The sequence below is a fragment of the Pseudopodoces humilis genome, chromosome 12 (assembly GCF_049639895.1).
Source record: "Pseudopodoces humilis isolate 2021_Gansu_Grassland_sample_001 chromosome 12, ASM4963989v1, whole genome shotgun sequence".
Lineage (NCBI taxonomy): Eukaryota > Metazoa > Chordata > Aves > Passeriformes > Paridae > Pseudopodoces > Pseudopodoces humilis.
Window position 1 is genome coordinate 1,859,929 of NC_142211.1, and position 26,410 is coordinate 1,886,338.

The 26,410-nt window shown below is 45.1% G+C and overlaps 1 protein-coding gene across 1 annotated transcript in view; it reads right to left on the reverse strand.

Annotated features, from left to right (window-relative positions):
• The window catches only part of LOC148183271 (microtubule-associated protein 1B-like), a 116,818-nt gene extending 92,964 nt beyond the window's left edge, over positions 1-23,854 (reverse strand). The window contains exons 1-2 of the mRNA XM_088061561.1: positions 23,549-23,854; positions 8,198-8,299 (exon numbers count right to left, since the gene is read on the reverse strand). Coding sequence (XP_087917687.1) covers positions 8,198-8,299; positions 23,549-23,705 — 259 coding nt within the window. The 5' untranslated portion in view covers positions 23,706-23,854. The remainder of the gene's footprint in view (positions 1-8,197; positions 8,300-23,548) is intronic.
• Positions 23,855-26,410: the final 2,556 nt, after the last annotated feature.

A 26,410-nucleotide genomic window follows, 5' to 3' on the forward strand; every position in this document is an offset into this window, starting at 1 on the left:
GTCTGCATGCACATATGTATATAGTTAAAGTAGTGTGTGTTTGTGTATAATTTAAAAGTTTAATATTTGATGTAACATTTTGGTATGGGAAAAAATTTGGGGTGGATAATGTTGGGGGTTAGGTGTCTTTTTTTTTAGTTCGGGCTTGCCTGTGGAATTTTTACCCATTAGTCGCAGGGAAAACCTAACTGTGGGTACTTGGTGGGTGCTTGAGAAAAGACAAAGAGTTCGGCCGTGCCCGGAAGGGAAGGGGGCAGGAAAAGGGGAGGGTGGGGACAGTTTGGTGGGCTTCTTCAGCTTCGGAGAAGAACACTTTGGGTGCAGAGCTGTTGTGGTGGGGAGAAGGGAATTTGACCATCACCCAGATGGAGCTGCTGCTGCTTCTCTTTCTTCCCTCTTCGTTGGTGCGCCTTGCACCCCCTGTCCTGCCAGGACATGTGGCAGTGCCAGCCACCGCCGCGGAGCTGCTGATACACCTCAGCCACCAGCCCAGGATCTCTGCTCATCCCTGCTGTTCCAGCTGAGTGTTCCGCAGAGCCCTGCAGGAGCACTGGGACTGACTGCCCGAGGGGGTTTGTGAAACAAAGCCTCTCCTCCATCCCGTCTCAGCCGAGAAGGCTGTCATGGGGTCCCTGTTTCTGTTTTCTTGCTAATGCTGTAGTTATTGTTGTTTGTTTGCCTGGCTATACTAGTAAAGAACTGTTATTCGTATCCCCAGATCTCTGCCTGAAAGCCCCTTGATCTCAGAATTATAATAATTCGGAGGGAGGGGGTCTACATTCTTTCATCCCAAGGGAGGCTCCTGCCCTCCCTAGCAGACACCTGTCTTTTAAAACCAAGACAAATTCTAGAGAATTTCTGAGTTTAAGAGAATACATGTTTCCAATCTTTTTATTATAAATGTTGCCAGTTTCCCTGATTAAACACTCAAAATTCAACATCTGTTGAACAGAAATCAAAAATTCTAAAATTTTACTGACAAATGGCAAGAAAGAAAGCCCTCCTTCCTATTAAACAGTAGAGAAGACATATAGGAGCCTCATAAAGGTTCGACATCAGAGAACCACAGAAAGAATAGACAAACTAAAATATTGTCCTCTAATATGTACAGTGGAATTCTGAAGGTGTCAATGGGCTTCTCCACAAAATCTGAGAAATTAAATTGGTCAAGAGGGCTAAATTTATTCCTGAATGTTCCCTCTTTCCCAGTTTCAGGCTCCCTTAAAGCTCCTTCAACACAGATTTTGGAAGCTTGTTGCTTAAAGACTGAACAGTGCTGAAAAAGAATGTTTTACTCTCTATAGATATGGAAAAACTGCCATAATCTATGCTGCAAGAGGAAAAATTAATAACAAGACATTTGGTACATTATTCAAGAACATCAGGTCAATGATGTCATTCTAGCAAGACACCAAGACCTCTTTGTCAACAGTGTATAGCAACTGACTTTAGGAATTTGATGCAGTAGTATGATACAACATTTTATACCCCTTTTCACCTGTCTTGATTTTGGCAAGATAGAGTTTATTTTTCTTTTTTTCTTACTAGCTGCTACAGTGCTGTGTTTAGGATTTGGTATGAGAATAATGTTGATAACACACTAATGTTTTGGTTGTTGTTAAGTAGTGCTTACCTGACGTCAAGGACTTTCCAGCGTCTCACGCTCTGCTAGTGAAGAGGTGCACAAAAAAGCTGGGAGGGAGCATAGCCAGGACAGCTAACCCAAACTGGCCAAAGAAATATTTCACGTCATAGAATGTCATACGCAGTATATAAACTGTGGGAGCTACCCAGAACAGGTGCCAATAACAGTACACGGATTGGTTTGGCATCAGTCATCAGGTGGTGAGCAATTGTATTGTGCATCACTTGTTTTCCTTGGGTTTTATCTGTCTCCCTCTCATTTTTATTACCATTATTATTATTATACTTTGTTTCAATTATTAAACTGTTCTTATGTCAACCTACAGGTTTTACTTTTTTGTTCCTGATTCTCCTCATGAACCCACCAGGATGGGGGGGTAAGTTAGAGAGTTGCTGTGTAGTACTTTGTTGCTCCTTGGGGTTAAACCATGACATCACCATACTTAAAAGATGTTTCTGAAGTCAGAATTTATAACATTCATCAACACTAGGTTGTACTAGTCAATGTGCACATGCCTACAATTGTAGGAGATACTTCGGGGGATGGACGGTCTGAGACATGGCAGAGACCTCTATAATCGAGTTAGGTGTTAGAAGTTTATTTCAGGGCGTGGGAGAGAGAGAGAGAGCGAGAGAGAGCCTGCTATGAGCCAGCAAATAGAGCTCAAAGCGGGCTCAGAGAGAACAATACAAAAGGGGGTAAAATATGAATACATGAGCTCAAGACTTAAGATTGCTAAGAAAGAGAGTAACAGAACAGAAGTGAGAGAGCTGGGGAAAAAGAGAGAGTCAAGAGAGCGTAGCAAGAGGGCTAAGAGAACTAAGAGAAACAAGAGAGACCAAGAGGGCTAAGAGAGCATAGCAAGAGAGTAGCAAGAGGGAGCTTAGAGAGCGTAGTAAGAGAGTAGCAAGAGAGACCAAGAGAACCAAGAGAGAGAACTCTCTTTTACAATTACTTATACAATCTATACATTTGAATATTCTATTCTTTCACTAACCAATCTTTCTAAGTATACTAATACAGTAATATTTGTGTGCAACCTATAGAAATCACTGTTTTTGCATATTTTTAGTTATCTCAGGGTCCTTTAGACCTTTCCTTATAAGGCTGAGAAGAGGGGTCTCAGCTTAGTTTTATTGCGGGAAAGAATGTGTTCTGGCATACCAGCCCGGTTTCTTTGAATTATTCAAACCGTGCTTTCATTTGCATTTCTTCCTTAGCCTTTCTGGCTAAAGAGTCATATTTATAATTTCTTTCTAATTCTACCTTCCCAACATACAATAATCACACCAATAAAAGCAACCTATACTTCTTGGAGAAAGTTATATATTTTAATACAAAAACCAAGATTAATCTCTCATATACTCACTAAACATTTGCGTTAAAATAATGAGATGTTAGAAAACTTACCAAATACTTGATTTCCATGCACTGAGAATAAAATTAAATTTTACAGTTCACAAAATGGTTGGGTTTTTATTTTATGAATCCTCTAAAGGAAGGACAGTCTTGAAGAAAATGCAGCAGAAGATGTAGCCTTTAAAATTCTAGTTTCTTCATACAAGCCAAAGAAAGTTCCTGTGAGTCAAGTTAGACCCTCTATCCCTCAGCCTTTTCATACCAAGAAAATGTCTCTAAGCCCTTTAGGGACAAACATGGGGTTTAAGCCATGCTTGTACAACACCCATGATGCCATTTCTGGCTCTATCAAACTGGTGAGCTAAACTTTCAGGTTATTTTCTGTATGTTCTCTACCTAGTACAGTGAGGAACAGCTTCAGACTCCAGGACTAATAGATTGGTGCTACACAAACAAACTGTTCAGTCAAAAAGTGAGTTTCACTTAATTTTAAAAGTGGCCTAAAACTAACATCTACTGCCAAAATAATCATGGTGGGATACATGAAGCTAACTGTAAGAGACGGTCCAAAGTTTCCCTGATCTGCCTCACGACTGTCACAAGAACAGAGACAGAGTCCCTGAAGACCCCAGGAGACTTTGTGCAGGGGTTCTGGCCTGGTTGTGGTGGGTGCTTGCTAAGTGATTGTTTGAAGGTGTGCTTGACCTGACACCTGCTTCCCAGAGCAAGGGGTCTCACCACAATAGTGATTGTTTGCAGGTGTGTTTGCTGTGCTGCCACAGTACATTGCCTTAATTCCTGCTGGTGAGCAGGGACTTGTAAAGAGCGGCCTGCTCTGTACCTTACACCTGCTTCTCAGAGCAACGGGTCACACCACAATAGCTGATAAATCTCCTCTCCTTTTGGCTAACTGCCCCTCACCTTGAAACAGACTATAAAAGTGACTTTTCCAAGTTACTTTCTGAGAGAGATCTCCCCATGGAAGAAGACACCAGCGACCCTGTCTTGTCTGTTGGTAGCTGTCGCCCTGAAAACTCAGCTTCTGAGCTTGCTGACATAGTTTTCTAAGACTTTCCCAGGACAGTAACTATAAACATAGAGATAGGTATACATTCCTTCTGTTACACATCTTGTGATGGACATCTCTCATGGCCAGTGGAGTGGGAAACTGTTATCCTGACCATCCAATCCCTGGCCGTGGTGAGAAGCCTATAAATCCTGGGAGGAAAAATAAACTTTCTCTTACTTTCACCACACCTCGAGCTGTGTCCGTGTGATCTATTCATCGCCAGCGGCAACATCTGGTGAACCCCGATGTGTGTTGCAGGTGGCAGTTACAGGGTTCTATCTAGCCTGTGGCTATGGCTGTTTTTGGGCTCTCTCCTACGGAGGGCCTGGTTATGGAACTATGGCGTGCGGTGTTTGATCAGAAAGGGATTGATGTTTCGGATGCTGACTTTCAGCGATTGTGTGAGTATGGGAGAATTGAGGGGTTTTTCCCTGTGGTTGAAGCGATTTTTTCGCATTCGGCTTGGGACGCTTTAGGTGATTCCCTGCTCGAGGCTCTGCTGGTCAATTATGAGCCCCAGCTGGTCCGGCTGCTGGGGATCTGGCAATGGCGCGTCCACATTCTGGGTAGTCTCTCATCCTCTTCTGCCAGATCGAGAGCTGCTTCCTCTGCCCTGGGTGAGAAGTCTGGCTCTGGCTCCGGCTGTGGGAGCGAGGCGGGGCTCTCCCTCTCCCCTGGTGGCACAGAGCCGGGGGGCGGCTGTGTCTTGGGTCTTGAGGTCGGCTCCCCCGGGATCGCTGGGGGCCCCAGCGGGTTGAACGGGGGCACCGCGGGACCGGTGGGCGTGACCCCGCCTCGGCCGGCACCCCGGAGGAGTAGGCCTGAGGCGGGGTTGGATCCTTGCCAGCAGGCCGTTGGGGACACCGCGGAACCAGGGGGCGTAATGCCGCCTTGGCCAGCGCCCCAGCGGTGGAAGCCCAGGGCGGGGTCACCTCCTCCGTGTGCCCTCCCGGCGCAGATCGATGAGGGGCTGCCTGAACGGGGGGCGGCGCCAGCCCTGCAGAATGCCTCAGGGTCAGTCCGATGTCCCTGCTGCAGCTGGGCTATGCCCTGCCCCACAGTGGGGGACGGGACGGGCCCAGGCTCCTCGCCGGCAGCCACACACGCTGTTCCAGTGGAGGAGCGGCCGGCGCCGCTTTTTGGACCTTTTGCCCCTGAAGAACCGCTGTTAGGAGCGATTCCAAGCGCTGATCCCCCCGCGCCGGATTCGTGGGGCGTGGGGACAGGTGCTGCGAGTGGTGCGGATGCCAGGCCGGATTCTGCCGGCCCCATGCTGCAGGTTTCCCCTCCTGCGAGCCCGGGTTGTCCCCTGGCAGCGTAGCGGAACGGTGCTGTGGCTCCGCGGGCTGTGACTCGACCAGCGCCTCAGTCCTCCTCCCTGGCACTGGAGGCGGGCCGTGCAGAGCTGGCTCCAACCCACCCCACCTCGGGTTCCCGGGCATCGCCCGAGCCTGCGGCTGGAGGCGGCCCTCCCCCATCGCCTCCTGCGGCCGCAGCAGACCAAGGTCCTGCACTGTTTACCATTGGCTCCGGTGGTGCTGCCTCGGGGGCGAAGCCGGTGGCCTCCACAGGCAAAGGGTCCCAGGCTGCTGGAGCCTCTTCGGCTGGCCTGTGGACTTTGTCCTCCTGTCAGATGACGGTGCAGCTGAGTGTATCAGGCATTCCATGTGCTTCCGAATGCTTTGGTCTGGTGGGTGAGGGCATGAGTGCTCTTCTGGTGGCGTGGTTGAATACCATTGATCAGGGCATCATTGTTCACCTAGGGAACGTTGATTCGGAATTCCTGGGGTGCATTTCTGCCATGGGTTCCACACTCCTGCCTCCTGTTTCTATCCCTGCGGGACCTGGATTTGCTCACTTTGTGCCTTTTGAGTTTTATGTTCGCAGAGCTGAGACCCAGCTGCGGGGAGATGGTGGCTTCGGGTTCCCTGGACCTCCCTGGGTCACTGGACTGCTGTTCTGACAGCCAGGGATCATCCTGAACGGGTCTGCACCCTGTCCATCCTTGGTGAGATGATGTCAGAGATTAGTCTCCGCGGGTTTTTTGACACTGGCATGGACATCACAATTGTCAGGTTTGCTGACGGGCCCCCAGAATGACCCTTGGACCCACCCGATGCTGACACATTCTATGCAAAGAAGAACTTGAGACTGACTCTTTGTTCAGCAGATTCTGTTGTCCTTTCTCATAATAGACTAGTCACCATCTGTGACTTGATGCAGGAACAGTTGGATCACGGTGATCTGGAGCTTCAACCAGTCCCTGGGACATTCCTGTTTTCTGAATCAAGACGAAGTCTGGGAAATGGAGGTTGCTACAATACCTCCAGAAAGTTAATGCTATAATGGAAAGCATGGGGATGTTGCAGGCTAGCATGCCTTCACCTGCCATGCTTCCTGCTGATTGGCTAGTCCTCATTGTGGATCTGAAGGATTGTTTCTTTACAATTCCTTTGCATCCCGATGACAGACCGAAATTTGCCTTTCTGGTGCCAGCTATCATTAATGCTGAACCCACACAGAGATATCAATGGAGATTTTGCCGTAAGGCATGTGAAAATTTGCCGGCATTTGCCGATGATATGGGGCTGCAAGTGACTCCAGAAGCAACCTCCTTGAAATTATTTGAGGGTCAAAATAATTTTTGGGCCAAACAGTCCCACATCAGGAGGTGCAATTATTTTTTTGCATTCAGTGCAGACACTGCATGAATGGTGTCCAGATATTATTGGACTTTTACATGGTTGTGTCCTTATATGGGACTGACCACGACACAACTGTCTCCCTTATTTGGTCTATTAAAGGGGGACTCTGATTTAAAGTCACCTCTGACACTGACCCCACAGGCACAGTAGATGTTGGAGGAGGTTCTGCGAGCAGTTTCTGCTTGTTAAGTTTATTACATTAATCTTTCCATTGATGTCGCTGGTTTTTTTCATTGCCACTCCAGATTTGCATTCCACAGGTATCATTGGCCAATGAAAACACTGGAAAAGCCATTGCTACCTGGAAGGATGGATCTGAGAGGCAGGTTTTAGAGAGTCATGAGGCTGGATCAGCCCAATTGATGGAATTACAGGCTGCTGTCATAGCATTTCAGAAGTTTTCCCAGGCACCTTTCAATTTGGCCATGGATTCTGCCTCCGTGACCAAACTGGGAGCCATCCACAAGCAGGTGTTGATGCTGGACATTTGTTTCATTTATTTTTTTGGGGTTTTTTTTGTTGGTTTTTTGTTTGTTTTTTTTTTAGTAACGAAAGGGTGAGATATCACCCTGAAATTACAGCCTTCTGATTGTATGGAGTATTGTATTTTCTTATTATTTTTCCTTTCGATTGTTTCTAATGTTGCTAGTTTCTTTGTTCATTTTTCTTTTTCTTTTTCTTTTTGTTTAAGCCAAAAAGGGTGAGATGTCGCCCTGAAAACTCAGCTTCTGAGCTTGCTGACAGTTTTCTAAGACTTTCCCAGGACAGTAACTATAAACATAGAGATAGGTATACATTCCTTCTGTTACACATCTTGTGATGAGCATCTCTCATGGCCAGTGGAGTGGGAAACTGTTATCCTGACCATCCAGTCCCTGGCCATGGTCAGAAACCTATAAATCCTGGGAGGAAAAATAAACTTTCTCTTACTTTCACCACACCTCGAGCTGTGTCCGTGTGATCTATTCATCGCCAGCAGCAACAGGTAGCTATAACCCCTCCTTTTTTTTCTCTCTTTACCTCTTTATCCCTCTCTCTCTCTTTCTCTCCATCTCATCTATCACATAACCCATGATGCTGGCACTAAAATAAAGATGCATTATTGCTGTTGTGATTTAAACTGAAATCCCTTGGTGTCCTTTTTGCACTGAGATCAAATGAACCTCTCACAACTCCCGCTTGTGCTAGCAGATCACAACACTAACCTAAAAGGCTTATAATTTAAATGTTTCAGACATTTCCTGTTGTCAGAAAGTAAAAACTAACTATAATTTTCATGCTTTATTTTAAAACAAAGGAAAAAGTATTCATTGTAGAGAATCACAAATTAAAGAAGACCATACAATATCTGAGTGTATTTGTCAATTCTGCTCATTAAGAAAACATATAAAACTTTGACCAACATTTCCAAAAACTCACCTTGAATTTCAGGAGAGAATCGAGCTGAATGGCGAGACACAAAAAGTTTTAGTTCTTGATCCAAGTTGCATTCAATCAAACTTGTATCCCATGATCGGATTCCTAAAATTTAAAATGCAAAACATGTCTACCCTGATATATGAGCACTGTTTTAATTGATTATTTCTCCATTTACACTAATGACATTTGCATATTTCTAAATTCCAAAACCAACCTCTACTCCTTTTAAGCCATGCAGCTTATCCTTTGCAAAGTGCTGAGCACTCACAAAAAGCACTCTGGATAGGAATCAGTCACAAGCAAGAGGAAATCTGCCTTTCCAAAAGGTAACAATCATTCAAGGCCCCTGATTTATGACTGCTGGTTCCAACTTCTTAATAGCCCCACTATGAGATGTCCTGGAATTTACTTTAAAATAGCAATACACTGTTTTCTAAAACTGAAAAGACTAACTCAGGGGATATGTTAGCCCTACTGCAAGACAATTGTATGAGAAAAAAAAAGACAACATGGAGCATGTTGCAAATTAATTTTTAAATACAAAATATTAAATTTCTGACTTCTTCATTCAAAAGTTTTGAAGCATTCCATATTTAAATTAAAATTTAAGTGATCTGTTATTAATGTAATATCAAAATCCTAGTTTTAAGACTTTAAAATGCTATGCTTGATCTTTTTTCTATAAATAATAAATCTCATTATTCACTACCACTTTTCCCTCAGCTACTTAGAAAGTGAAACACTTGGCACATATATGATCATAAAATGCATTTCTCTGAAATGTATTTTTAAGGACTGAAATTTGACCAGAAAAAAAATAAAAATCACTGTAACCAAAATGCAAATTTATAGTTTCCTACCATAACATTATGATGACTAATTAAAAAAAAAAACAAAAAGCAATAAAAAAAAAAAACCACCAAAACCTACAACAAAGTAACAGAACATGTTTTAAGATTTTTCTTTAAAAAAAAAATAAAGTCTCTCAGACTTCAGGCAAGCAGACTTCAGTCTCTTCAGGGATCTGCTTGTTAGAGTACCATGGGATAAGGCCCTGGAGGGAAAAGGGGCCCAAGAAAGTTGGTTGATATTCAAGGATCACCTTGAATATCACCTGAGCTCAGAAGTAATGCATTCCAGAGAAGAGGAAGTCAAGCAAAAATGACAGGAGCCCTGTGTGGATGAACAAAGAGCTCCTGGAAAAACTCAGACACAAAAAAGAAGACAACAGAGGATGGAAGCAGGGACAAATAGCCTGGGAGGAATACAGAGAGATTGTCTGAGCAGACATGATGGTTAAGAAAGCTAAAGCCCTGAGAAAATTAAACCTGGCCAGGGATGTAAAGGGCAACAAGGAAAGCTTCTATAGGTACATTGATGATAAAAGGAGGACTAGGGAAAGGGCGGACCCTCTCTGTAAGGAAAGAGGAGACCTGGTAACCCAACATATGGAAAAGGCTGAGGTACTGAATGATGGTTTTATCTCAAGTCTTCACTGGCACATGCTTCAGCCACATTGCCTGACTCACAAAAGGCAAAGGCAGGGACTGGGAGAATGAAGAACCAACCGCTGTAGGAGATTATCAAGTTCAGGACCATCTAAGGAACCTAAAGGTGCACAAGTCCATGGAACCTGATGATGAGATGCTTTCATGGATCCTGAGGGAACTCATGGATAAAGTTTCTAAGCCACAACCCATCATATTTGAGAAGTCCAGTGAAGTTCCCATTGACTGAATAAAGGGGAAACATAACCCCCAATTTTAAAAAGGGAAATAAGGAAGACCTGAGGAACTACAGGCCAGTCAGTCTCTTCTCAGTGCCCAGCAAGATCATGGAGAAGATCCTGCTGGAAACTATGCTCATGCAAATGGAAAATAAGAAGGTGACTGGTGACAGCCAAAACGGCTTCACTAAAAGCAAATAGTGCCTGACAAATTTGGTGGCCTTCTGCCATGGGGTTACAGACTGGCTCTGAGAGCAAGAGCGGGGGGAAGAAGAAGCGCGCAGTTTGTGTTGAAGGAAAACATCACTCCCCCACATCCTGCTCCCGGACTGTGGTATCTGCAGCATGGACAGACAGCGGGACAGAGCTTCTATCTGGCTTTTAGTTAGTTTTAGCTAGCTGAAGCAGAGGAGTTCCCTGGACCTTTGTTTTTTCCCTTTTTTCCTGGATCTGTGCAAACCTGCTCTGGACTGAACACCCAGTCAAACCCCGAGAGCTCATTCCTGTGGCCCACCGGGGCCTGGGCCTCGACACTTTCCAGCGCCGAAAGGACTGATAAGAACCTGAGTAAGTCGAGCTACACCACATGAAAAGGACTTTTCTTCCTAGATTTTCCATCCCATCAAACAGCGAGAGGTTTTATTATTTAATATTATTCAATTTCTGTTAAATAAACAGCTTTTTCCACTTCTCTCCAAGGAATTTATTTTTTTTCCTTTCCCGGACCAGTTGAGGAGGGAGGGGTCATTTGAATTTTTTTTTCCTTCCCTGGGGAAACCCCCATTTGGAGTTTTTCTCCCAAATTTGCCCTAAACTAGGACATGGTCATTGGCTCAATGTGCAGTAGAGACCAGTGACAAGTGGCATTCCCCAGGAGTTGGTATTGGGACCAGAGTTGTTTAACATCTTTGTCAGTGACATGGACAGTGGGACGGAATGCAACCTCAGCAAGTCTGTCAATAACATGAAGCTGTGTGGTACAGTTGACACGCTGGAGGGATGGGATGCCATCCAGAGGGACCTTAACAGGGTTGAGATGTGGGCCTGTGCAAAGCTCATGAAATTCAAGAAGGCAAAGTGCAAGGTCCTGCATGTGGGTCAGGGCAATTCCAAGCAGAAATACAGGCTGGGCAGATAATGGGTTGAGAGCAGCCCTGAGGAGAAAGACTTGGGGGTGTTGGTTAATGAGAAGCTCAGGACTTAGCAGGGCTGATTGATAGAGCTTTAAAGTAGATTGGAAGGGGGGAAAGAGACAAAACCAGGACTGCCAGTGATAAGCAATGGAACATGTCAAAATTTGAGGGACTGAGTACTAATGAGATCCTTCATTCTGCTCCATGAGTTGTTGGCTACACTGAACTGCACTTGAAATGTTTCTACACCGCCATGAACAGCATGAGGAACAAGCAAGAGGAGCCTGAAGCCTTGGCCCAGTCCTAGAGATATGACACCATTGGCATAAGCATAATTTGGTGGGATGGGTCTTGTGACTGGTGTGCCATGATGGATGATTACAGGATCATTAGGAGGGATAGGCAGAGCAGGCAAGGTGGGGAAGGGGCATCATATGTAATGGAGGGGCTGGAATGTATGGACATTGGGAAGAATGGGTTAAAAGCAAAAGACTGGTGAGGCAGATTGCAAATAGATCAAGTGACCTTGCAGCTGTGAATTTCTCTAGATAAGCCTGTGTGAAAAGCAGGCCAGTGATCCTCTCTAGCATGGACTGAGTTTAATGGTGCCTGTGTCTCCACTTGAATGCTTCTGCCTGGGTTTTACTTTGGGGTTCACCCAGTTAGTGAGATAACAGAAATAAATTGATTCTTTGTGTTCTAGCCATGAGTTTGTGGTTGTTCTGTCTGCCTGCCCATGTCAACTCATACAACAGAGCATGCAGTTGGTGATGGCATGTGGTTGAAAGCCTCTGGGTAAGGATTAAGGGACAAACATATATAATGGATGTCATTGTGGGAGTCTACTATGGGCCACCCAGCCAGGACCAAAAAACCCATGAATTAGTCTAGTCATTAGTGGTGTTTTGCAGGGCTCCATCTTCGGCCAGTGCTCTTAATTGTCTTCATAAATACTAAGTTTGCCAATGACACTGAATTGGGAGGAGCTGCTGACTCACTCGAAGGCAGAGAAGCCCTGCAGAGGAACCGTAACAAATTAGAGGGCTGGGCAATCCCCAACATTTAACAAAGATGAGTGCCAAATTCTGCATCTGGGATGGGACAACCCTGGATGTACGTACAGACTGGGGAATGAGAGTCTGGTGAACAGCCCTGCAGAAAGGGATCGGGGGTCCTGGTCGATGGCGAGTTGAATATGATTCAACAGTGTGCCCTGACAGCCAAGAGGGCCAACCATATTCTGGGATATATAAAGCAGAGCATCGCCAGACGGTCAAGGGAGGTGATGGTCCCACTCTACTCTGCATTGGTGTGGCCTTACCTTGAATTTTGTGTGCAGCTCTGGTGACTGCAATATAAGAAAGAATAAACTATTAGAGAGCATCCAAACCAGGGCAACAAAAATGGTGTAGGGCCTTGAGGAGAAGCCGTATGAGGAGCGGCTCAGGTAACTTGGTCTGTTCAGCCTGGAGGAGACTGAGGGGGAGACCTCATTGCAGTCTACAATTTCCTTGTGGGAAAAAGAGAAGGGCCAGACACTGATCTCTTCTCTGTGGTGACCAGTGACAGGACCTGAGGGAATGGCCTGAAGTTGTGTCAGGGGAGGTTTAGGTTGGATATTAGAAAAAAGTTTTTCACCCAGAGGGTAATTGGGAACTGGAACAGGCACTCCAGGGCAGTGGTCACAGCACCAAGCATGACAGAGTTTGGACAACAGTCTTGGGCACATGGTGTAACTCTTGGTGATGGTGCTGTGTAGGGTTGGGAGTTGGACTTCATGATCCCTGTAGGTCACTTCCAATTCAGCTTATTCTGTGATTCTGCAATTCTTGTCATCCATGTGCTTAGAGATGGCCTCCAAAATGAGGTGCTCCAACATCTTTCCAGGGATTGATGTGAGGCTGTCTGGCTGGTAGTTCCATGGGTACTCTTTCTTGCCCTTTTTGAAGAATGGGGTGACATTTGCTTTCTTCCAGTCCTCAGGCACCTCTCCTGATCATCATGACCTTTCAAAGATGATTGTGAATGTCCTAGCTATAGCATCCACCAGCTCTCTCAGCACTTGTAGATGCATCCTGTCAGGGCCCATGGAGTGGTGGATGACAAGCTTGCATAGGTATTCTCTAATCTAATCCCCCTTGACCCAAGAGTCTTTCTTCCAAGATTCACAGAATCACAGAATGGTTTGGGTTGGAAGGGACCTTAAAGATAATCTAGTTCCAAGCCCTCTGCAATGGACAGGGACACCTTCTGCTAGACCAGGTTGACCAGAACTCCATCCAGCTTGGCCTCCAGGGATGTGGCATCCACAATGTCTTTGAGCAACCTGTTCCAGTGCCTCACCACCCTCACAGTAAAGAATTTCTTCCTAATATCTAATCTAAACCTACCTTCTTTAAGTCTGAAGCCATTCCCCCTTGTCCTGTCACTCCATGCTCTTGTAAATAGTCTCTCTCCATCTTTCTTGTAGGCTCCCATCAGGTATTGTAAGGCCACAATTAGGTCACCCCAAAGCCTCCTCTTTTCCAGGCCAAACAGTCCCAATTCTCTCAACCTTTCCTTGTAGGAAAAGTGCTCCATACCTCTTATCATCTTGGTGCCTGTCCTCAGGACTCACTCCAACAGGTCAATGCCCTTCCTGTACTGGGGACCCCAGAGCTGGATGCAGTACTCCAGGTGGTGTCTCATGAGAGCAGAGGGGCAGAATCAAGTCCCTTAACCTGCTGGCCACGCTGCTTTGGATGCAGCCCAGGATACAATTTGCTTTCTGGGCTGTGAGCACACACTGCTGGCTCATGTCCAGCCTCTCATCCACCAGCACCTCCCAAGTCCTTCTCACCAGGACTGCTCTCAATCTGTTCATCCCCCAGCCTGTATTAATAGCAGGGGCTACTCTGACCTGGGTACAGCACCTTGCACTTGGTCTTGTTAAACCTCATGAGATTCCCATGAGCCTACTTATCATGCTTGTCCAAGTCCCTCTGGATGACATCTTGTCCTAGAGGTGTGTCAACTCCACCACTCAGCTTGATGTCATCAGCAAATTTGCTGAGGGTATGCTTGATGCCTTTGTCTATGTCATTAATGAAAATATTAAATAAAACTGTGCTGGAGTCAGAGGCACAGAGTGTGTGCCCTTATCTCTGATACCTGGCTCTGACATCCAAGAAAACACTGAATTTCATATAACATCCTTAAAACAACTGTTAAAGTTAAATAGAAAAACTAGGAGTGCAAGTGTGTAAATTAGAGAGTTTTCTTAAGTCACTGGGTGAAAAAGTTAAAGTTTGGAGTTTAAGCTAGTTTCAGAAATAAGAGGCAAGATGGAGGAATTAAGGCATTGTCTCTTGTCCTTCTTCTAGAGGATTTTGGGTAGTAGTAGGTGATTGGATAAAGAATGCCACAGTGCAGCACACAGGTGTTGGGTCATTGGGTCACTAAGAAAAGTAACTTACTTGGCATTTGTTAGTTGGGTAAATGAACATATAAAAAACCTTGAAGAAGATCTTTGTTAGCCATTTTTGAACCTTTCTATCTTAGTGCATGTAGCTCCTTGTATGCATGTAATGCAGATAAAAGAAGAATAAACAACCAAGTCCGAACAAGAGAAAACTGACTCTCATCAATCTCAGTCCAAGGGGGAAAAGAACCCAACCACAAATGTCCCATCAGGACAACACTGGTCCCAATATGGAACCCTGAGGCACAGCACTGAGCCATTGACCACTACCCTCTAGATTCCTTTACCCTGGTCTCCTGTGTGAAAGATCCTTGATAGGATTCTAAGCTTGACATGAACAAATAATGTGCACTTGCAGCCCAGAAAACCAACTGCATCCTGGGCTGCATCAAAAGAAGTATGACCAACAGGTTGAGAGAGGTGATTCTTCCCATCTGCTCAGCTCTTATGAGACCTCCACCTGGTATACTGTGTCCTGCTCTGGGGCCCCCAACATAAGAAGGTCCTGTTGGACCAGGTCCAGAGGAGGGCCACAGAGATGATCAGAGGGCTGGAGCACCTCTCCTATGAGAAAAGACAGAGAGAGTTGATCAGCCTGGAAAAGGTTCTGGGAAGATCTGGCTACAAGAGAAGCCAGTTTGGATGGATCGGAACAACCTGGTCTAGTGAAAGGTGTCCCTGCCCATGGCAGGGGGGTTGGAACTACATGATCTTTAAGGTCCCTTCCAACTCAAACCATTCTATGATTCTATGATTTTTTTTTTCTAGTTTTCTTCCTTTGTTTTGAAAATAATGAGCAAACAGTTTCACTACTGGTAAATCCAAACACTGCAGTGATTTTGAACACCAACATTATAGTGATTTTTTTTCTTTTTTCCCTAAAGTAATGTCATTAAACATACACAAATTAGCTGGCAAATGCATAAGGGATTGCATGTGAGGAATTGTCTAGTGGCCCCTCCTCACATTGCTGAGCATGTTTTTGCATTAAATTTTTTAGTTAAGTCACTTTGGGTTTTGGTACCTTTCAGGTACAGAAATGCTTCAAGAGCTGTGTGGTCAACCCTTTACCATGAGACTAGCAATAATATTTCTTCTCATAACTCTTGTCAGGATTTCAGGCTGCAAACCTTATTGTTAACACTGCCCCTCATGCTTTATTCTCTTTCAAGGCAGCAGAAATGTCAAATCTTGCACTGCCAGAAACCATATTGTAGGGCTGAAGGAGAAAGGGGGAAGAGCAGAGAAACCAGATCTGTGCTGGTAGTTTCCCATTGCAGCTCAGCATAGATGAACCTTTGCATTTCAAGAGCTTGAAGCCTCTTCAGGGGTAATTCATCCAGGGCTTTTCTTTGTTAGCATCCCAGTCAAGGTAGGACCATGCTTCTTACTGTGACATGCTACCAGCTATTGAGTAGCTGCCATTTGAAACTAATTTTGGAAATAAAGTATCACCTGTGTGTTTCATAACCACTCAAAAGAAAAATAACTGAATTATAACCATCCACCTCCACTTCCTGAATTTATGCATCATTGTTCACAGGCACAAGCAGTGAGAGTCTTCTGTAAGTCTCCCTATCTTCATTTCTCAAAAATCTCTTGGACATATGATGCATTTTTGGAGTGTAGTCTTGTCAGACAAATACAGCTCAGCAGGCTTTAACTTTTTCCAGGTCTTGGAAATTTCTGAGAGCAAGAAAGTAATGTTGATATAATACCACACACGTAACGTGCATATGAAAACTATGACTAGTAAGCTGACATTGATCACAAAGCTGAAGTACACTGAAAAGAAGTTTGTGTGAATTGACACAAGCAGGTGGCCAGAACAACCACAAAACCATGGCTGAAATGCAAAGAGTAAATTTATTTCATTACCTGGCTAACTAGAGGATCCTGAAGCAACACCCAGGTAGAGACACAAAAGTGGGAACACAGGCACCATTAGGCTCAGTCCATTCTGACAGGTGGCAAGCTGGCTGTTTGCACCAATTTATCAAGGGCCCATGTACATGCTTTTTATGATCTCTGAGCTTTGATCTCTCTCCTAAAACAGGGAGCTCAAGAATGTCCATGAGAGTGCCTCCAAGTCTCTCCAAATACCTATGTTATTATTACAGATGATAAACAGTAGTAGGAATAATATTTGGGGTTTGCACACTTACTCTCCAGACCTTGACGTTCCCAGCTGCAAGGTGACTTGAGAGACTCTACCACCTCCTCACCATTCTTCCACTTTTAATCCTTTCCTCCTAACAAGGTGCTAAACTTGAAGAAACTAGAAAATAAATAGCTCACTGGCCTCTGACAGCAGGCTTGTGTGGGGAGACTACAAAGCTTTCTAGAGATCAATTAAGCAATAGGGACTATGATTCAGCAATGCTATGTATTGTGTTATTGGGAGACTGAATGTTATAATCTACGGCTTAAACATCTCCAGGAAGGACCTTTGCCTATTATAACAAAACTGTACAAAAGCTGCATAGAATACTACCACACCCTGAATAGGCCTTCTGACAGAGGCCCTGGAGTGCTTAATGACAGAGATAAGATAAATTTAGGTCTGAGGAGAGAATACATTCACAGAGGGATCAAGCTTAGCACCTTCAGGGTGGAGACCATAGCCCCAGGGCTATCAGCTACCAGGCTTGAACAGACCCTCACACCAAAGGGTGGTGGGGGGAAGACAGGCTTTGGGTTTGTGGTAAAAAAAGCCTCTCTCAGAGGCAGGGAACACCCATCCTCTGCTGTGCAGAGGAGCCCAGCTGTAGGGGCACCTACACTCTGGGAAAAGCTTATCCACAGCAAAGGGGCGTCATGGCCCATCAAAGCCTTCCTTCCCTCTTCCCCCCCCCCCAAAGGGATATGGTGTCTTGGTTTGAAAAGACAGGTGTCTGCTAAGGAAGGCAGAAACCTCCCTTGAAATAGAAAAATGTAAACCATCCCCCCACACAAACACATTATTATAACTTGAAACCAAGGGTCTCTTGGGCAAAGATATGGGAATAACAGTTCTTTACAAGGAAAATTATAATAAAAATGCAGTAGTACAAAAGAGAAAACTAACAAAAAAAAAAACAACCCACTGACAGAGTCAGAATACAACTTGACACCCTGTTAGTCAGGGGGTTGGTAGCAGCCCAATTAAATGATGGCTGCAGTCCTCCTGGAAAGACAGACACAGTTCTGTTGAAGTAATGATCCTATAGAAGGGCATAGGGTCTGGTGATGTAGAAAGGTCCAGTGTCTCTCCAGAAATTCAGGGGAGAAAGACGGCTGTAGTGTTCCCAGTCTCCAAAAATATACAGGTTTAGAGGCTTGGCTCCTCCCCCTGGGAGGAGCATCTCACAATGGGGTGATGTAATTTTATCAGTCATGTAATGAGACTCAATGGCCCATTAACAGCAGATATCCCTCTGGAGGGAGGATGGGTTGTGGAAGAGATAAAGAACACTGCCACACCTGGTTTTAACAGCTGGCCCATTAACAGAAGATATCCCACAGTTAAGAGAGATGGGTCATGAAAGAGATAAAGAAAACTGCCCCAGCTGGTTTCAACAGATAGTAAGAGAATACATACTCTTTTGGTTATATCTTGCATTGGAACCCAAGACATATAGGAAACATGTATGCTTATGAAAATTCAAAATTTTAGAAGCATATAATATGCTGAAGCAGGTGAAGGGGAAACAGAAATATATAGTTTATTTAGCAATTTTGTAAAAGTAGAAAAACAACTTCTAACAGATCACTTAAGAATGTAACTTGTTAGGTAGAAACAACTTGTAACAGAACACATAGGAATTTAGTTGCTAGGTAAAGGCCATAAAGATAAGATGTATATTGTGAAAACTTAGTAAAGCAGGACTTAGGTATTGTGAAAACCCAATAAAGCAGAACCTATGGCTTGAGAAACCAGCAGGTTTTGGCCAGGACAAACTGACCTAGGAGTTAGCCACACCTCCACTGCGCCTGCCCAGAAATGGGGGTCAAACAGCAAACACCTGATGAAGACATCTTACTTCATCAGAAGACCCTGTCCACAACCACCAGGAGCCATGGCACCACAGAAGACTAATTATAATATCAAGCACAAGAAGGCAGAGAGTGGGTGGGGAATGCGCAGGCAAAGAGGTGTAAGCTTGTGGGATCAATCTTTATTTAAACCTGAAACCTATCTCAACCAGGCATGCATTTATGGTGGAAAATCCCCCATGCATCTTCTCCAGCTAGAAGTAAAACATATTTCTTTACAGTTTTAATTGTAAAGTCCTTACTCTGCAACACAAAAGGGGACCCCAGACCCTGCACCAGAGCGCTGCAACATGATGCAACAGATCCACAGTGTTGCAAGGGACAGTGTCAAACTGGCCCCCTGCAATGGAGGGACCTGGGCATTCTCACCTGGCCCAAACATTTATTAATCCCCTGGATTCTATACTTTTTGGCATGGTGCGGCGGCAGGGGACCCTCACCACCAAGAAGACCAGATGGAGGGAAGCCATGAGACGTCATTGGGACCCTTGGATGGGTGATATGTTTCTACCTAACCCCTGTCCCCCTACCTCCCCTCCCCCACTTCTTTTTCTTTCTCTCTTTATCTCTTCTTTTCGCTTCTTTTACTGTTAAATAACATATCAATTTTCTGGCACCAATATCTAACCTCGTTTGGTTTTAATCACATTTTTTGTGTATATTTCAAACCTTTCTGGGTCTGATCCATTTTATTCACAGAGGCTTAGTTTCCTTTGGTCTTCCATGTTAAACTGGTTCATAACATGGGTTTGCGTGTCAAGGTTTTGGTACTGGAGGAGCTATGGGGTGGCTTCTCCAAGAAACTGCCAAAGCCTTTCCTATGTCCAGTGAAGCAAACACCAGCTGGCTCCAAGATGAACCAAGTCTGAGCAAATCAATGATAGTGATAACACTTCTGTGATTGCATATATAAGAAGAGGGAAAAAAGTTGTTGTGCGGAAGCAAATTGCAGCCAGAAAAGAGTGAAAATATGTGAGAGAAACAATTATGCAGACACTAAGGTTAGTGAAGGAGGTGGTCTAGCTGCCAGAGCAGAGATTCCCCTGCAGCTTGTGGTGTAGACTGTGGTGAAGCAGCTGTCCCCCTGTAGCCTATGGAGGTTAAGAGTGGAGCAGATATCTACATGCAGCTCTTGGACGATCCCATGCCAGTGGATGTGCCCTGAAGGAGTCTGTGACTCCACAGGAAGACAGTGCTAGAGCAGACTCCTGGTAGAACCTGTGCACCTGTGGAGAGATGCCCATGCTGGAGCAGGGGAAGTAGTCCTCCCCCTGAGGAGGGAGCAGCAGAAACAACCATTCCCCATCCCCTTCTGCCACCAGGGAGAAGGAGGTAGAAAATTTGGCATAAAGTTAAAGCCCAGGAAGAAGGGAGGGGTGGGGGGAAGGTGTTTTTTTTAAGAATTGGATTTACTTCTCATTATCCTACTCTGATTTGATTAGTAATAAATTCAGTTGATTTTCCCAAGTCAGGTCTGTTTTGTCTGTGATGGCAACGGGTGAGTGATTTCTCCCTGTCCTTATCTCAACCCAGGAGCCTTTCATTATATTTTTACTTCCCTGTCCTATTGAGGAGGAGAGTGATAGAGTGGCTTAGATGGACACTTAGTGTCCAGATAAGGTCAAACCACCACATGCTACTAATTATAGGACCTGTCTACTATTCATCCCAAGATGCTTTTGTCATTAATCCTAATTTGCAGTAGGGATAAGATTATGATTAGACATAGACTGATGAGCCAGATAATTTCCAAAATGTCCAAAAAGAAAAAGCCTAGATATACCATGCACACAATAGTCCTAGAAGCTGAAGTTGGGATTTGAATAGGATATCCCAGATCTGCAGCTGTATGATTCAGCATTCTGGATGCAAAAAAATCTGTACATACATTATAATGTAGTATAATGTATTATATACCAAATCAGGTTTGGGTAGAACAGAGGCAATTCTGGAACTAAAATCCAAGATCAATCCAATTATGTATATCATTAAAAGCATAGAAGCAACTACTGTAAGTATGACTGAACTGGAGCTATTTCTACATGCTTAGGAGTGTAATGCCACTAGACAGAGAACTTATCAGACAACAGACAGGGCACACCCAGTGGCACCTGCCAATGAGTGGAAAAATATTGAAGTTTTGTCTTTTCTCCCTCCTTTTTTTGGTGGGTGGACAATGGGTTGGAGGACTGCCCGTTTAGCAAAGTGACATCCTAAGTGTAATTACTGGAAATGCAGTCACCATACCATTCCCTCTTCATGATATATTGAGAAATAACTGCATTCCGCCAGGTTGCGTGGCATCACACCATTGATGTGTTATCAACAGATGTTTTCTTTGACACGTGCTGCAGTCCAGTGCATGAATACACACTTTTTAGTGATGGTACTTAGTGTTATAAATGTGTATTGTGATGTTGGCTTTTTGCAAGTATTAAGATTAATGTTATATGTATAATGTTAGAATGGCTTTTGCTGTGTGAATGTAGTTTTTTTCTTTTTCTCCTGCTATTAGCAAGAATTTAGGCGTAGGTGGATATAGTGTGCTCTAACTGCCTGAACGGGCAGGATAACCTCCAGTGAACAGATGATGGGGCCCGGGCTACTATCAACTCTCACTGCCTGTGGAAGAAGGAGCCAAAGCTCAAATCAAAAGATGATAAGAAATTAATCAAAACTGCAATGCCAAGAAATGTGTATGCTCTAAAAAGGCGGACCCATGCAAAAGAGTTCCTGGAAAAGTTTGAATATGCATGAAATCCATGCAGTAGAAATGGTATCTAAAGGGTGTTCCCAAGACACCGGGTGTGCTCTTGGCAGAGCACCAAGGCACCCGGCCGTTACTCTTTGCTTTATGTTCTGTGTCTCTTATTGTCTTTATTAAACCTTTTAAATTTTACCAGGAGAGTGAACCTCATTTTTCACATTAGGATATGTACCAGAGAAGACAGTGAGGCAGAGATATCAAGAACCCTAAGGCTATGTTGAGAATAAAGGTTGAAAGAAGACATTTTTTCCAGGCTACAGCATATTTTTCCATAAGAAAGAGATTAGCTAAGACCATATTTGCCTCACATAAAGCTTCAGACTCCTAGTATACTCATCCAGAACAATGCACCTGAAAATTTGATCAAGGATTTTCCTGGCAGGCAAAATTCCAATCAGATTGTCTGACACCAGGAACAGTGAGGTGACTTCTAACCCAAAATGAATAAAAAGGCAAAAGCACTCCCTCTGAAGATCTAAAACTGCAGGCGGTTAAGAGGTAGACAGAGGTAACAGAGGCAAGAGGCAACAAAGCTATGTAGCGGCAACTGTACAATAGAAGAGACTAATAGAAGAGTGTCATGAAGAAACTGAAGAGCATTTTTTCAGAGAAGGATGACATCAAATGTTTTGAGGGAATAAGTATTAAAATGTATAGAGCAAGTGGATAAAAATGTAAATAAATGCAGCAAATTTACTTCTGGCACAACCAAAACTTAAGATAGCATTAGCAAAGTGCAGTGCTGAAGAGGCTCTGAATGACAAAGCATGACTCAGTAGTAGTCCCTAGGAGAAAATGGTGGCAATACACAGGTCACAGTGAAGCTGGTTAACAGTGATGAGAGAGCCTTTTACCACAAACAGTTATGAAAAAGGAATCAAGAGAAATTACCAACTAAAGCAACAATAGTTGAGAAAACAATAGAGACAAAAGAAGTCCTAGCTGGACTGCTGAACCACACCTATAAGACAAGGCTGCTACCACTTCCCCTTTCCAAGGTCTCTCCTACCAATGGCAGGTTTCTGATATTTCTGTTTTCACCAGCTGAGAAGAAAAATATGTTACAAGATCATGTATCAATTGAATTTAACAAAGTATAGAGTCCAGCAATAATTTTCTTTGTGCTTCATGCCACTATTATGGCAACAGGGCTTTGTTCCCCTCTCCATGTACACTGTGATTTATTGTATCAGAAACCACATCCAGAAGTTATAATATTGTCATTTCACTAGCAATACCTTCCTGTATTGCTGTTTTAAGGACAAATAAACAGTGAGCCATAGCATCCTGTAGCTGGACAATAATGAGGCTGATCAGTCAGGTATTAGCCTTATTACCCATACCTTTTTCGGTTTTGAAATATCTATGTGCATATAGAGCCTAGGTCTTGAAAAATTCTCCAGCCAAGAGAAAAAGTCTCGTAGCCTAAAGTTAGACACAATAGAAACAGCTGTATTTTTGCTCAGGGATCTCTGCCACTGAGAAGGAAAACGCCCTGAATCCCGTTGATTTGTTTTCGCGGTGGGCAACAAGGGTTTGCTGAGGAAGCAAAGGAAACGCCAAACGGTCACCCCGCAGCCCGACCACCCCAGTCCCAGCCCCGATTTTTTTGAAGGCGCGGACGCCCTTTGTCAGCTTCGGGCTGCCATAGGGACCGCAGTGCGGTCTGCGCCACGCCCACCCGCCACTGTCTCCGGGCAGAAGGTCTCAGCGGCGCTAGATCACTGCCGCAGCCCCTCCACCCCAACAGTGGTCTTTCCCCCTTTGCCCGCTAGACGCTCCTGGGGATGGACAGTGGGGCACGGTACACGTCGAGTAGACTGCGGATCTCTGTGCGGGCGGGAGCGGGGAGCCGCTGCCGCCTCCGGACGCCTCAGGGGGCCCGGCCCGCAGTCGCTGACCGCTCGCACCCAACGGAGGGGCTCCGAGTCCGGTAGGACGGGAGGGCCGTGCGCGCAGATGGGATGAAGAGTCCCTCGTGCAATAAAAAGAAACCAGAGATCTAGACTCGGCAGCTTATGTGTCTGTGCCGTGCGTGTGTCGCCCCGAACATAAGCAAGGAGCGGCCAGTTCCCCCCCACCCCGCCGGCCGAACCCGGTCAGCGCCCCCGTTTGCCTCGCGTGGAAGGGGAAGAAAACGGGGAGCTACTGCCTGCCCTCTGAGGGGAAGACGTCTGGGGGGTGGGGGCTCCGGGGCTGCCTGCGTCGGTCCCGCTCCCCGCCGTCTCACCTCGCTCAATATTGGCGATAGCCCGCTGCAGATGCTCTTCGGTCACCAGCTCGCCAATAACCACCAGGAGGTAAAATTTACTGTCCAGGAAGCGATGCGAAAGGCTGGGCGAGAGGGACGTGGGGTTTGGGATGCTACAGGAGGCTTCTGAATCCATTTCCACCACCACCACGGTGGCTATCGCGGGCGCCTCACTCCTCCGCTTCGCGGCTCCGGGGTGCTGGGGGAAGAAAGGCCGCTCCACAGCTGCTCCGCAGGAAGCAGGGAGTGAGGGTGTAAGGGGAGGCGGCGGCGCTTTTATATGGAGACGGTGCAGGGCAGGGATCTGGAGAAGAGGGGGAGAAGGAAAAGGGGCGGGGGGAGGGGGGTGTGGAGAGGGATCCGGCGCGTCCCCGCACCGCCACTTCTCCAGCATGCATAGCTGATGTCATCTGCGGCAAATGCTCCCCGCGGCGGCCCCCGGAAGCAGGAAGAACGCAGGGGGAGAACAATTTCTCGAGGGGCCGCCACAATGGTGGCCTTGAGGTGCACCCCGACCTTCCACGTGACCCCTCCGCCTGTGCTCCCCTGGCCGGCGCAGGTCCGTTGTCCCTCACATATACAACCTTCTCTTTTGCCCTCCTGCTGTCTTGCCCTATCTTACCAGACCCTCACTGCTGTCTTGGACATCTCCCACTCCTCGAGGCTCTCCCAGGATCTCAGCCTTGAAGCATCATGGCCGTGCCATGAGGCTCCAGCTGAAACCCTGATGCTGGATTAAAAAAGCAGCTCCACTGTGCAAGGCTGTCAGGAAAATTAATCCACAAACACCAGAGGTTTGTGTCCAAAAAGGAGACAGAGGAGTACTTTTACTTTATTTGAATAAAGGGAGAGGCCATGGGGCATTCCCCTGGGGTCTCAAATTTTTGGAGGGCGCAGCCTCCTTTTTATCCTAATTTTCCGGCCGCATGTCCCTCTCTCTTTCCCCATTGTCTGAGGTACTTGAGAGGTACAGACTTCCCGGAATGCCTGATACCTAAGATTCGCCTCTAATGTATAACCCCCCCCCTTAACTCTTGTGGAATTTATGGTGTTTCCCCAGTGTCCCTTTCATCTTTCACTCAATCAGTGGAATCCATCCCATTGTTTCTTTTATCTCTCAGTGATAGTTTCATCAGCAGATCCACAGCTTGTTTGTTAAGACAAACCCGTCATTCCTCTCAAAGGTGGAGTCCAGTCTCCTGCATCTTTCTGTGGCAGTGCAGCAAAATTTTAGCTGTATTTCCCTCTCTCTTGGCAATCTAAATATTCTTGTTACCTTTTTTGTTTTGTTTTAAAGCAGTTCACTTAATGAGATAGTAAAAACAGGTTTTCTGCACAATCAGGTATAGATATAGATATAGGTATAGATATATGACTCATGCCAGAAAAACACTCTTTCTGGACAATCTATTTATGCCCATACTCTGAAGGCTCCAGAGGTTCAAAGGGCTTTGCATAACTAATTTTGACTGGGCTCAAGCAATTCTAGGGAGAACTGGTATCAGAAAACATCTACAGTTACAAAAAAACATTACTCTTGATTACCATGTAAAAGTTAGACATCTGCTCTCCAATACTCAGAGACCCATTGAAGAGAGAAATTCAGTCATCTCCTAAAAGTTTTTTATTGTCCTCTAAAAGGGAATAGAGCAGTCTGAGATAAATCAGCCTTTCTAAGATGTTCCCCTCAGTTTACTGGCAGATGCCAGGTACTGGTTTACACTAAGCATCTTGTTTATATTGATGCCTAAAGATTTTTAGCTTTTTCATATATTTGTAACTTTGTAGATTTGTAATATATAGCTGTATAGTTTCTAGCACTTTCTTACACTTTCGAACAGTAGTTGCCCTTTCTCACATGTCACACTCTTGAAATTTTATTTACTCTTATTTCCAAGAAAATAATTTCTAACACAGACATCCTGTTTTGCATCAGCATTTAGGAGACATAAGAAGATAGAGGGCTAAGAACTCCTTGGAGGGAGTACAATGGGGCGGGTCCAAGGGTGGGTTACCAGGACAACCCGTCTCCTATTGGATGTACTTGCTAGATATACTAATTGGTTAAACTTATAAAACTTGTGAAAATTCGATGCTGCAGGTAAGCATAGCTATAATTTGTGCACCTGAAAGCTTTCATTAATGAACTGCTCTTTACATTACCACTTTTAATATTGTTTAGAAAGTTTGTCTTCTGATTCTAGGCAACAATATAGCTAAAGTGATGTGGGAGAAATCTCACTGTGACCTATGAAAGGATATAAATTTTTATAGCCTGGTTTTTTTTTAAGATAACCTCTGGTCCGTGACTGAGAAGACACTTCCTCTGTGTATAGCTCCTTCCAGTAATGACTGCTCAAATTTCCTGCTTGCTCCTCAGAAACAGAGTACTTACCTGGATGAACCAATTCATCAGTCCTGTTTCTTAGAATATATACTTTGTTTCAGGGCACACTGGACTAGTTCACAATAGCATGTTGTCTTGGTTCTAGAAGACAGGTGTCTGCTAGGGAGGGCGGGAGCCTCCCTTGGGATGAAAGAATGTAGACCCCCTCCCTCCGAATTATTATAATTTTGAAATCAAGGGGCTTTTAGGCAGAGATCTGGGGATAGGAATAGCAGTTCTTTACTAGTATAACCACGCAAACAAACAACAATAACTACAGCATTAGCAAGAAAACAGAAACAGGGACCCCGTGACAGCCTTCTCGGCTGAGACGGGATGGAGGAGAGGCTTTGTATTCACAAACCCCCTCGGGCGGGCAATCCCGGTGCTCCTGCAGGGCTCTGAGGAACAGTCAACTGGAACAGCAGGGATGAGCAGAGATCCTGGGCCGGTGG